Source organism: Styela clava, chromosome 6 (assembly GCF_964204865.1).
Source record: "Styela clava chromosome 6, kaStyClav1.hap1.2, whole genome shotgun sequence".
NCBI lineage: Eukaryota > Metazoa > Chordata > Ascidiacea > Stolidobranchia > Styelidae > Styela > Styela clava.
This window is the reverse complement of record NC_135255.1, coordinates 6,953,005-6,966,700: the sequence shown is the minus strand read 5'-3', so window position 1 is coordinate 6,966,700 and position 13,696 is coordinate 6,953,005. Positions and strand designations below refer to the sequence as shown.

General features: G+C 38.0%; 1 protein-coding gene across 1 annotated transcript; it reads right to left on the bottom strand.

Annotated features, from left to right (window-relative positions):
- Positions 1-6,343: 6,343 nt before the first annotated feature.
- LOC120331277 (arylsulfatase G-like) lies at positions 6,344-13,081 on the bottom strand. Its single transcript, XM_078113683.1, has 8 exons — positions 12,886-13,081; positions 12,060-12,184; positions 11,456-11,643; positions 11,154-11,333; positions 10,110-10,308; positions 9,238-9,405; positions 8,537-8,816; positions 6,344-6,914 (listed from the first exon to the last, which is right to left on the bottom strand). The coding sequence occupies exons 1-8, from the start codon at positions 12,976-12,978 to the stop codon at positions 6,525-6,527; spliced, it is 1,623 nt and encodes a 540-aa protein (XP_077969809.1). The 5' UTR covers positions 12,979-13,081; the 3' UTR covers positions 6,344-6,524.
- Between the last annotated feature and the right edge of the window lie 615 nt (positions 13,082-13,696).

Here is a 13,696-nt window from a genome sequence, read left to right as displayed (position 1 = left end):
GGTATTTATGTAATACTGCGCACCTATCTGTTAACTCAGATTTTATTTTAAGAATTCCGAAACCCATAAAAATGGAGATTTAGTATGACATGCACATTTGTGCAATGGTTTCGTCATAATGAATTATCATTGTTCCGCAGGAGTATTGTGACGTCACAGAGGCAAAATAATCTCGGCGAAGTATTTTCGAGTTTTTGCATCTCGGAATCTAGCGCGTATTAATTTGAATTTATACTACAGTATAGGAAGGCGTGCACTTGCGATATTCACTGTCCGAGTCCAATTCATCTTGGTTGGCTCTTATATTGGGTGCATTGCTGTTTTATTCTTTATATTTAATCTTAGTCTTATTTCGTTGGGTGTGCAGAACGTGGTATATTGATGATATTTATATTCTTATACATAAAAAATAATGTAACTGAAACTGATTAGCTATTTTGGGGATTAGACATTGTAGATACTGAGAATTACATTCGTTTTTGGAATGTTTAGTTTTCAGGACTGGTGCATATAGTAAAGTTGCAAAATTGCGTATGTCCCCAAGTCATAGACACATTTCTGCCTAAGTCACAGTGCGCCATTATGACGTCACTTAACTGCATCATACAAATTTACTTAAATCCGGCTACGTTAAAAAAATTGAACCATGGCAAATTATTGACTCTCAATGGCATAACAATATCATTAGGAAGTTTTTTACGTTTTTCTCAAAACTGCTAAAAATGACTTACGCAATTCGGTTATTAGCGTGACGATAGAGCTATTCGGACAACAATTAGCTGCCATTCCTCACGTATGCAATACAAGAAGCTCGTGTGTTCATCAAGTTTGTTCCATGCTTTCGTCTTGATTTTAACAAGTGTAGGAAACCCAATGTTCACATATGTAAGTGGAGAGGAAAGGGATTGTGATTTTAAATGCACTGTCGTTATGCTAACAACAAAATGATATCAAAACTAAATTTTTGTTTTGCACAAAAACTACTGGAAAAAGTGGTGACGTAATGAACAAAATTTCAACATTGTCAAACAACCAGTTTGAGAACTTCTGCTCTAGACCAGGGGTCCGCAACTACTTTTTAGCGGGACCCAAAAAAGAATTCTCGCGACCCAAGCATTTAGTAAACATGTAATTAGTTATCGATTTTAAGACTATTGTCGACACTAGCATTTTTATTGCACAAAATTTTATGAAACTTAGCACATAAAATTGTGAATAATAGCGTTTATTATGACTAATGCAAATTATAAGCTTTGTGTATAATACACAATATATCAAATCGAGGTTTAATTTGGGAGACGGCAACTCGATTATATTTTTCTACCTCTAGCCTTGATCTGTAATTGTATGTTATGTATGAAAACGCTAATAGGCGCGAAAAAATGTATTGGTTTTTAATGAATTTTGGATGCTTTGCTGTAAGATGGCGTTTCAATATCGCTGCTTTCAAGCTTTTGTTGGTAAGAACATGAGGAACGTTTGTTCGTTGAAACAAACAACACATTGAGGACGTGAATAATCATTTATAAGAATACACGTGAAACCAATCTTTACACATTATTCGCTGTTATTCCGCTTATATGTATGATTTGAGTGATGTATTTCTACGATGAAGATGAGTCTTTTGTCGGGCATTGATCCCCACTGCTATAAGTGCTCCGTACGGAGCCTCCGGGCTCCGCGAGCTATTGGTTCACTTAAAAAACAACTGACTTGGTTAATTTTGTATCTGTGAAGAAGCATTAACGTCACTAATAAAATTTGACGACGGTGATTCAAATATAACATGGTTTTCTAAAAGGGAGGGGGTTCAGAATAGAAAATTCCCGAGCAACACTCATCGCGATTAGACCACTTCTTAAAAAGCGACTTTTTCAGCGGTGTTGCGTAAAATATTCAATCCATGGCCGACCCGAGAATTTAAAATGTCTTTTCATATCAATTCAATTGTGTTCATCGTTGCTCGCCTTTGAGTTGACTAATTTACTACAGCAACCACGAAATACTTGTAAACCGTCTACTAGCAATGAATGGATTGAAATCGTATTTTTGCGTTGCTCTTTCAGCACTTAGGATTATCGCAATGTTTCGTTGTTAAGTGAGAGTTTGCAGTTATGAAGCCAATTATATTTGATACCTTCATATCGAAATCGGTCTATGCATGAATGTATCAGTGATTTCTATATGCAGTGATAGGACAAATATCGGCCGACACAGTATAATGATCAAACTTTCATTGAAGGGTTTAGATCAGGGGTCGGCAAACTACGGCCAGCGGGCCGGATCCGGCCCACGACGCTTCACTGAATTATATTACCAAAACAGCTTTATTGACGATTATATTCTTTACGTGACAGAATTTGTTTTGAGAAACTAAATTATACTATAACCTAACAAGCCTATAATTGATTATAATTAGAGAAACAGAACGTAAAAAAGTTGATGCTGAGCGCAAATGAGTTTAACGACTCTGAAAATATTCAAATGATCAGTCTTTGCGCACTGCTTGAAATTTAACTGAAATCTGCGTGAAAAAATGTGATTCATGGGCCATTCCTTTGGTTTTTAACTTTCTAAAAATACGTGCGGTCCGCCAATGACTTGCAACCTTTAATTTTGGCCCGCGAACGACAAAAGTTTGCCGACCTCTGGTTTAGACTTTAGAGCCAGTGAAGTTATACAGACATCCCAACACAAATCCTCGACCCACTGCCCTATATCCCTCCACTTTCCTATTCTCGATCCGCTGCCCTGCTGTCTCACTCACCTCGGCCAAATGCTCCACCTCCCTCAACCTTCCTATCCTCAATCAACCGCCCTAACTCCCTCAACCTTCCTATCCTCGACCCACTGTCCAATTTCCCCCAACCTTCCTATTCTCTTCAACCTTTTTATCCTCGACTCTTTGCCCTATTTCCCTCAACTTTTCTATCCTCGATCCGCTGCACTATCTGCCTCAAACTTCCCACGCTCGACCCACTGTCCTACCTCCCTCAACTTACCTATCTTCGACCCACGGCGCTATACCACTCAGTACCTAACCTAACAGCGCTATAATCACGGTTCGATCGTCAATTTGAACTTTATCATCTTGCGACCAACTTCCATGTGTTATACTGGTCGAGTATGCCAATGAGATGATTCAATCGTACGTCGACAAAACGTGATTGACGGCATTCGTAAATGTAGGCTGGAATGTCAAATGGATAACCATAATTAGTGGCTTAAAAATGTGCTTCTAATTAGGCTACTGATGGCATCGGGTTTGGAGACGCTGTTTTCAAAATTTTAACAGGCCGTTAAATATCGACATATAGGAGTTCCTTTTCAGAAACTCATTCATTGTCGTCTGTATTTCCGTGCAAGGCAAAACGATGAGGAAATAATCAAATATTTGCACGCTTGGTCTTTTTCGATGGATGTTCAGCCATGTCCTGCATTTTTTAATCCAACTCAGATAGATGTATATATAATTTTTTTTACGTGACTGAGAAGGCTGAAAAGTCAAAAACAGTCGAAAATATAAGTCGCTCAGTGAGTGTAATTCCTTTCAAACTATTTTTAAGCCGTGAAATGTTTCGTCGTAGCTAGCGTTGCCAACTGCCCTTTAATTCAGCGTATAGTCCCAAAATTGAGCTTATCTTATCTGCAACTCGATGAAGTTGCAAAGGACGCAGTTCGTACGTAATCTTTGGCATCGCTTTTACTATAAAATGTTGGAGAAAAATACTTTTTACGGACCAGAGCACTATTGCTTTTTTCGGATCAGCATCATATTGTCACAAGACTCACGACATGGCCAATTATTAAGTGCATAAAACGGCTTGTTAAAATTTAGAAAACTGTCGTTCTCAACAAGAAACCGTCAGTAGCCCAATTAGTCACTCATTTTTAAACTGCCAATTATGGTTATTGTTTACCATTTGAGATTCCAGCCTACATAAACGAATGCCGTCAATCATGCTTTGTCGACGTACGATTGAATCATCTCATTGGCATACACCACCAGTATAAACCAAGGAAGTTGGTCGCAAGATAGTAAGGTTCAGTGTGGCGATCGGGTCGTGAACAAAGCGCCGTTAGGTCAGGTACTGAATAGTATAGCACCGTAGGTCAAAGATAGGTAAGCTGTGGCAGATAGGGCAGTGTGGCAAGAATAGATAGATTGGGGGAGATAGGGCAGTGGGTCGGGAAGACAAAGGTTGAGGCAGATGGAGCGGTGGTTCGAGGATGGGAAAGTGGGGGAGATAGGGCAGTGGGTCGAGGATAGGGAGATAGCGTAGTGGGTCGAGGATAGGAAGGTTGAGTGAGATAGGGCAGTGGGTCGAGGATAGGAAAGTTGAAGGAGGTCGGACAGTGGGCCGAGGACAGGTAAGTAGATGGAGATAGGGCAGTGGGTCGAGAACAGTTTTCAAGTAAACGAATAGCTCGCGGAGGCCCTAAGTTCTGAGGCTCCGTACGGAGAACTTTGAGAACCTAAAGTCTACGTAGTAAGATAAAACAATGCAAACAACTAAGTAACGCAGGGGTCTTAAACTCAATTTACTTGGGGGCCGCTGGGGCAGAGTCTGGATGAGTCCGGGTCGCATCAGGTTTTCCACAATAAAAGCTTAGCAACTCGTTTAAATTGTATTCCTTGTGCACTACAACTTTAACTGTGCAGATAAAACATGTCGGGATGCTCCTATGCTCAACAAAGAAATATTGCATTTCCCAGTTTTTTGAAATTGTCTGTGCTCATCACCAACCTTTCTGTTTACTGAAACTTCACTTCCAACGTCACGTTTAGGGATGTGCGAAATTATAAAATTCCATCTTGTAATAACTGTTGCGCTGATGTTTCAATCAAGAATTTAGCCGATGGGCAGTGATGTTTCGCCACATGGGAAACATGGTTACAATGTATCAAGATAAATCTAAGCGTTAGTGATTGTGACGTCAAAATTCAAGGAACACTTGTTTTTAAATTATTTCAGGCGATCGAATATCAGGCATACAGGTATGGTACTGGTAGGTTACCGCACCGCATATTCCTTTCAGGGGATAGATAATAAAATATATATTTTTGACCTGCGTGACTATATCTTATATTACGGAGTTTCCCGTTTTCGGCCAGGGAACACTTACATTTTTTATATCACCTCGCGGAACACCAAAAAATGAAAGGGTTAAATTGATAAAGAAAAACTGTGCAATGTAGCGGTTCCCAATGGTTTCACCGTGGCGAGTTGCAAATGCGCGACAAACTTTCAGCATTTCAAAGTAAAACCAGGTAGAGATGGAGGAAAAACGGTTGACCTTTTGCCTTTATACTTAATTGTTTGTCTTTAACAAAACCAAAAGAAGTAGCCTACTGTAAATTTGATAATGAAATTAACAGTCAAAAAGCTAAACCGACGGTTAACGAAAATACCCCTATCCTAACTAAATTAGTCCACTTCAGGCCGACAGTGACGTGATTTTAAACGGTCAGTTGGGCAACAACTTCATGATTCTCAGATCGCCATGGCGACCAATTTAGATGCATTTTTTATTCCTTTTCCACGCAACACTCGGAAAATGCTCGCGGAACATTACTGTTCAGCGGAACACAGTTTGGGAAGCGCTGTTATATTGAAAGCATTAATCATGCTAACTGAGCTAAATGACTTGCGGGCCGCACTCACATTAAACTTTTATATCAAGGCGGGGGCCACAAGCTATTATCCTGCGGGCCGCAATTGGCCCGCGGGCCGCGAGTTTGAGACCCCTGATTAGTAACGAGTGTTTACCCGACTCTGATCTCTTGAATTCTTCCTCTTTACACTCTACCAATTGCAAAATTATTGGTACTTATTTCAAGAATGGTTTTGCGAGTTTAAGACTTATATTTACCAAAACAAAACTAAAAACTAACACACAACACGCGAAAACCGCCAAAACGAGATAATATTCACAACCACGAAAGACTGTCTGAATGGCAAAAGTATCTGAGCGCTTCTGAAACGTTTATTGTTACTTCAATTTTGAACTTATGCTGATTGGCCAATGTTACGACAGTAAATAAGGAAGTGTATACTCGGGGAAACATCCATAATTATAATCGGAGATCTATAAAGTTGTTATACATAAATACGCTAAACAGACGCGATGCTCATATTTATGAAAAATTTAAATTGTTTCGCGACCCAGAGCGGAGGGCTTCGCGACCCAAATTTGGGTCGCGACCCCGTAGTTGCGGACCCCTGCTCGAGACCACAAAAAAAACGAGCGCGGTTTTGTTTAAAAATTCACACAATCCTCAAAATGTACAATATACAATATGTGATTTCAAAGAAATTAATTCAGCCATATTGAATTTTGTTGTGTATTATGATCACGCGAAAGAAGAACGCGAATTTATACACTATCAGTATCTAAAACTCATACAAGTAATATATATGCAGAAATATAATGCATTACTTGTTGGCCCATGACAGCAAGAAGCTAAGCTAAATGTACTTAAAGCCTTGTTCATTGTGTCCTCGGAATGTCTCTACTGTTATTTAAAAATAGCCATCTCTTTTACATCGGCACATGAATTTTGTTGAATCACAGCACGGATAAGCTGTGGGTGACGTTGAATAATCAGCTTTAGATGTGTTGTCTGCTTTAATATCAGCAATAATATTTGATCTCAGGCTTTCGGCTGATTCTAGAATTTTCAGATAATCTGGATCGGTCTGCGCGGTAATCGGAGTGCTTTCGGCTTGATCTTTCTCCAGATTAAACACAAGCGGTGGGTTGTGAGATACTTGTGGTGCTTCTTTGCCGTTACAACTGCGAGATGTTCCACCTGTACCACCTGTCTTCCAGAATATTTTGTATGGGCCCATACGGATCGTATCGATTTCACCAATGGGATGAGTTACATCACTGTTAGGATGATAAAGCACCTGAAATAAGGTGATTGTTTGGTCACAAAATTAAAGGAAGATATGATTTCTATATTTATCCCGTGAGAGCCATTAAAACGGCTTAATAACATCGCAAGACTAGGGCTTCTTCGCTCGATCAAAAAAGTTACAAAATCAAATCGTTTTTTCATCAATTAAAATCGTATCTATATTGCTTCCTTATAGAGCAAGGCTGCCCAACCCGCGGCCCGCCCTATAAGTTTGTAAGCCGACTTTTTATGTTTTTATTATTTTATATTTCAATATATAACCTTAGGTATGCTTCGTGATTTTGATGTGATAATTCCTGCCATCTATCTACACTCAAATGCCGTTTCTTATTATTACGTATATGTGTCAAGTCTTGCACCCTGGTGAACATCGACGTCAGTTTTGTTTTTATTTTTCGCAGAACTGAGCGTTCTGTTCGACAAACTGGAAAGATATTGTGCCATCATTGCGGACGAACGCTGAGCGCAATTATAGGAATGAATTTGGAGCCTAAATTTGCAAATTAATTTCATTCTGATTGTTCTCTTACGTGTCTGCTCTGATCGTCTTTATCGCCAACGTAAAATAAAAAGTCAACAATATCTTTGGTATTGGTCTCGGGATCCGTTGTCCTTTTATGTTTTTTTTTCATCTAATGTTTGGGTTAAATAAGATTTCCGAATTGTCGTCATTGCGTATCCGTCAATAATTCTGATAAAATTGACCCAATGGCATGCTGCATATTTGCCCATAAGTCTTTGTAATGTTACTTCATTGAATACTTGTACTGGTGTTTCAAATTTTACGAAACGGCCTACTTAAACTTGATATTTTCGCGACATTGGCGTCTATTATGCTGATTTAAACATTAAGGCAGTGACAGTATCATAGCTACTGAAAATGAATGAAAAAAAACTATAACGCAAATGTACCACTCAATTTCGACGTGATGTGCGTCTTCTCGTGTGGTCGTCAAAAAACCGCAAGTGGCATGTCCACGTCACGTGTTACCAGATATTCATTTTCTAAACTGCTTTTCTAATATTCGACTTGATATTCGAATAATTTGTCAGCCCGACCCAGTAACCAGAAAGCTATTGTTAAATTGATTGATTTTATGTTAAGTAACTTGCCTTTTATGTATTATGTAAATTACCTACAACGAAATCAGGACTTAGATGGTATTAATGTTTGGTACAAACGTTTGCGACCCGCGACGAATTTTGTCACGTGAAAGTGGCCCGCGAGACGAAAAAGGTTGGGCAGGCATGTTATAGAGTATTGAATTGGTTATTCTCAACACTGTTCGGGAGTTGGAAAATCGGGACGCCGACTACGTTCGTTATTCAAAAAGTGGGCTTGTGTGTTAATAAGGCGAGATTCTTGCATATGACTATGAAAGTTGAGCAGAGATGGCTCACTGAAAATGCGGCACTTTTATAGGATATACGATCACCAAGTGTTTGTCTTTCCAATAAATATTTAACTGCTATGGAAGAATTGGACGAGTGTAAAATGCAAAGCACGTTATCTAACTAAAACGTGGATTATATCATTCATATTTATATATGTAGTAGTGTACAGTTATAGATAAGGTTCAGAAGATCATATACAGATTATTAGTAACTTACATCATGTGCTTTGGTTGATACGCCTTGAAGGACGTTCGCCACGTCAATTCCGTCATACTTTCTATACTTCGGCATTTCTATTCCCGCGGATTTCAACATAGTGGGGAAAACGTCCATAGACGATAACAGTGCGTCGCTTGTAGTGTTTGGTTTGATGTGGCCAGGCCACACAACGATTGCAGGTTCTCTGTGACCAGCCTCCCAAGTTGTACATTTTGCTGTACAGCCTCCGCCGTATGTCGTTGTCAGCCAAGTACCAAGAAATGGTCCGCTGTTTCCTCTTTAAAATCGAATTAAGATATGTTACTAAAATAGCATGCATAATGATAGCTAATCATTAAAGATAAATTTCTTCTTATGGCAAGAAAACATGGCCTGATAAATTGTTTAAAAATATAGCCTACTAGCGCTAATTGAAGAGGCCTAGTGACACCACCAAATATGTAGAGGATGTTTCAGCTCTTTAGCGCTATCTACTTGCATTACTTGAGAAATGCTTATCAAAAAATGGTGTTACGACTTATTGGATTTGTTTCATATATATATGCTATATGAGGAAACCCATTTACTGTATATATACATGTCTGTCGCAAAAAATCAACTCCGACGTTGTTGTTTTCATGGGAGTGGGAAAATACTCTTGCCGAAATCTATTCTGACTTTTATGAAATTCCCCGCTAGTAATTCAGCTATCATCTCACCCATATTCACATTTTGATTGCCATGGTCCGTTGTCACCCGTAAACCAAATCATTGTATTGTCTTCTTTTCCTCCTTCGTGTAATGTGCTGAGAATTCGTCCTATGACGTCATCCATTTCGTGCAAAGTATCAGCATAGACAGTTTTGACATCGGTTGAATTCGTGAACCTAATGAGAAAAAACGGAATTAGATACTGAAGATAGCACTTACAATACTAGTCACGGATAGCGGAAGCTGGAATGTGTCATTGGGGTTCCGCTTCACCAAATGGTTAAAAACTGGTCTACTGGTCTAACCAGTTCAACATTGGTATTAAATAAACGTTTATCAATTCAGATTGATAGCGGAATTACGCTAGGATACATTTAAACTTCAAAACAGTGGTTCTCAAACGGTGGGGCCTGCCCCACAAGAGAGGCGTGGACAAATTTTGAGGGGGCGTGAAGCTGATTAAACATACAAATATTTGTTAGATTTGATTATAGCCGCCTTATTTTGGATAATTATGTTTCTTTATTTCGAATATTCATGTTCCATTCACGTGTTTTCAATGTGTTTTTTGAATAAAACATACTTTAGGCTTACTATCTGTTATTTGTAGCCTATTGTTAGCTATCTTTGAGGTTGGGCGTGAAACTTGACAACTTCTAAAAAGGGGCGCGGCTAAAAAAGTTTGAGAACCACTGCTAGTAACCAAGGCTACATTCATAGGTTTTTGATGCAGTTGCTACTTTCTTATCATTTTATGTAAATCTTAAGTTTTCATTTTACCAATATCTTATAAAAGTTGCCATCAAAGCAATATGCCTTTTCAGAGCTAGTGAAATGATTCATAATAAAGCTATCGGAAAAGGTATGATGTAAACTTGACCTTGGAGCATGAGCGTGCGGAACATGCATATGGGCAAACGCAACATAAAGAAAGAACGGTTCATCTCCTTGAGATGCTTCAGAGAGAAATTGCTGTGCCTTTTCTGCGTAATGATCTCCTAGGTTTATTAAATCAACGGGTTGTTCGACGATATCTCGGTTTTTGTATAAAGGTACAGCTGTATTGGAGTCTTGGCAGACTGCAAAATAAAAACGATATACTTATTATACTTATAGACATTATCAATGTTAAAGAGCAATTTTAATGATGGAAAATGCAGTAAATTCAAAATCACAAAGGAATGAGAAGTGATTAATCATTGGTAAAAATATGACAGAAGTTCGTTTTGCAACGAAGTAAATTATCCCAAATTTAGCGGGCGTGATTACTAGGACAACTACTACTTGAGTTTGGTTTGAATGTACATAAATTAAAATGAATTAAATGTCGATTTCGACTCTGTACGCTTGGCATATATATACACATACAATAAAGACAGTTACAAGTTACTTCACAGTTTAGTCTGAATATTCTGAAAATTTTACACTTCGATTTGTTGCTTAGTGAAACGTGGTAAAACAACCATATATTGACTCAAATATTTGGGTTTGACATGCCATTACGGTACAAAATAAAAATGCTAAAACTGCAAACTGAGCGACGCCAGCAGAAACGCAGCGGAATGGCACAAATCGTAGCACACTCGACAGAATTTCTGAGAATTTGAATACACTCATGTTTCACAATAAAGGTCTGTTTCGATACAATTACAGTAAACCGCAAATTATGGATTGAATAATCACTCCTTAGAAGCAGGGAGATGTTTGAAGATCAAAATACTATCTTAGTAACATAACCACATAACTTGTTTTTCTGTACCACGACGTCATCTTGAAACAACTATTTCCGATTGTCTATATATTAAGATGTGTAATATTAATTTAATCATTTTGCGGGAGTTCAATCGCATTTGGGAAGCGGTGGGAATTTTGAATATATATAGAAGGAAATAAAACGAATCATTTCTGATATTTGGCAACTTACCAACGTCATTAACATCCGACGTGTTATTGCTTGGAGTTTTTGCGCATGGTTTACACATCGGACGATTGAATGTAGGCACATCTACACATCCCATATCGTTACTGTAAGGAAGTCCATAATAAAAATCAAATCCACGCGAACTTGGGTGATATTTCTCCGTAATACCAAGATGCCATTTACCTAAATGTTAAACCTGGCCTTTAGTTCTTCAAAAACAATTGATAGAAGTAAAAATATTAATATAATGTAGAACAGAGAGAGTTGGAGATCATAATGATTCCTCTATAATCTATATTCTATACCAATCATTCCAGTGCGGTATCCATTTTCTTTAAGAACCTCTGCAAGTATGGTTTCATTTCTTGGAAGTCCTCCAACAGAATTAGGAATAAAATTTGTGACAAGTCCGGTTCTAGCGCCAAGCCTTCCAGTCAACAACGCTGCCCTTGATGGGGCACAGACAGATGAACCAGTGTGAAAATCTGTCAACCTAACAAATAAAGCAAATTTAAATCAAAACTAGTATTAGTAAAACTGTTCTGCAACAACATACCATCCCACGAGCCCGTATTTGATGATGTGAGTTTTTAGAACCGATGAAAAGTTTAGTTATGCATACTATTCAAGTTTTTTTTTTTAAATTTACGAAAAAGGGTTTCTCACTTAAGGTAAACGTAACACTGAATAGGCTTCCTAAATGAACAATTTTAATTCAATTAAACAATTTTAAGCAAATATGAATATGACACAAGATTAACATGTAGTTACATTTGCTCACTTTTATTTTAAAACTTACAATAAAGGTAATAACAATAACCCACAGAACGCAAAGTTTATATGTTTTGTTCACCTGTACTTTTTCTAATATTTGTTCAGTGTTTTGAGGTGCTCAACCTTACCAATTACCTCATTCCCATTTCAGCCATCTTGTTTAAATTTGGTGTTACATGTTGATTTTCTTTCCAGTTCGCCCCGAGGTCTCCCCATCCGATGTCATCAGCAAAAAATATAATGAAGTTCGGTCGCGAATTCTGAAGAAACAACTCTGTTAAAATTTGTGATTGCAATGATTCAATATAATATTAACATAGATATGTAGCTATTAATAACTGCAATCAAGCATCTGAATAATAATTATGAATGATTTTTGCTTGACGTTAATCTATATCAGAGGTGTGCAAACTGCGGCCCGCGGGCCAAATGCGGACCACAAAGAAAAACTGCGCGGCCCGCGGAGAAGTGCCAATTTTGAATGGCGTACCCGCGAATCGGGTTTTTAGTTTAGTTAATCTGGTACGTGCGAGCAATTCCAATCCCTATATCAACACCTGAGTACCACAGTCATAGAAGCAAAACTAGCTAACAAAATAGATGATATAAAAACGAATTTCTCACTGAATTCGTTTAAAGTCGGTGTGAACATAAATTTGAATAGTAGTTTCTTTAGAAATTTATGTGTTTTAACTCACGATTTCCGCAAGGACCCTTAACAATGCCGAAAGACCAGTAACAAGAAGAAACAATTTTTTGTGTCTGCAACTACTGGAAAAGCTATCTCAATGCGTCCCGCGGCTTTACCCAGTTACTTGTATCTGGCCCTCATGTAATAAAGGTTGCACACCCCTGATCTATATCATCACTTTGCAATGTTTACTTTACACAGATCTTGAAATAATTTTATTGATGTTGCAACAGCATTTTACATTTGAATAATTTATTGTATTTTACTTACGGGTTTTTCATCCACATAACCGTATAAACTCCAGAATTGAAATAGCAGGAAACCCCCTGCCACTGTAATAATAATTGGGGTCGTTGCCTTCATTGTTAATTTTTTCTATCTCATATGAGTACTATACCAGGTACTCGTAAAAAACTAAAAATTTGCTGAAATTTATAAGTAAATCCTGTAAAGATGTATAATTTATAACGATAATACAATATATTATCGACAACTTATAGATTTTTCTCATCGGAATTACGAATCAATTTTAACACTAGACGTTGGTCACGTATCGTTTGCATATATATCAACAATATTTTATATTTGAATTTATGCCTAAGGCTGTTTTTGACGTTCGGCTTCTCTCACTGTCGTAATAGAGTTGCATTTTCCATTTTCACGGATTCAGATGTCAATGTTGAATGGGTGGTCTGTAGACTTATCGTCCTAATGGCGCTAGTCGGAGTCGGAGTCGAATCGAACAGAAGCTTGGCAACGCCAAATTCTTTCCCGTGAAATTTTCTTATTTCAAATTTGAGAGAGGAAATCGGAATCATATGAACTCGTAGACAGAGTCGTATTTTTTGTCAACCCCATCCGGGAGTCGGATGCAAATATTGCTCACTAATATGACAGCTTATTATAATGCTCAAATATACGAACACAAAACTCAAAACAAAACCAACAAAAAACACCCGTCTTCGAGTAGCCTACTTTACCTTTCACAATGATTACCGTACCTAGTCTACAGTGCGTTATCGGTATGAAATAACTTTGGGGTGACGCGACTTCACAAACGAAAACGAACGACAGTCGTCAT

What these genes read in the sequence shown, in the direction of transcription:
- LOC120331277 (XM_078113683.1), bottom strand. Translation starts at nt 12,978, where the DNA reads ATGAAGGCAACGACCCCAATTATTATTACAGTGGCAGGGGGTTTCCTG. An exon ending in ATACCGCACTGGAATGATTG is followed by an intron (nt 11,334 to 11,455) that starts GTATAGAATATA and finishes TTTAACATTTAG; the next exon opens with GTAAATGGCATCTTGGTATT. An exon ending in TATCAACCAAAGCACATGAT is followed by an intron (nt 6,915 to 8,536) that starts GTAAGTTACTAA and finishes ACCTTATTTCAG; the next exon opens with GTGCTTTATCATCCTAACAG.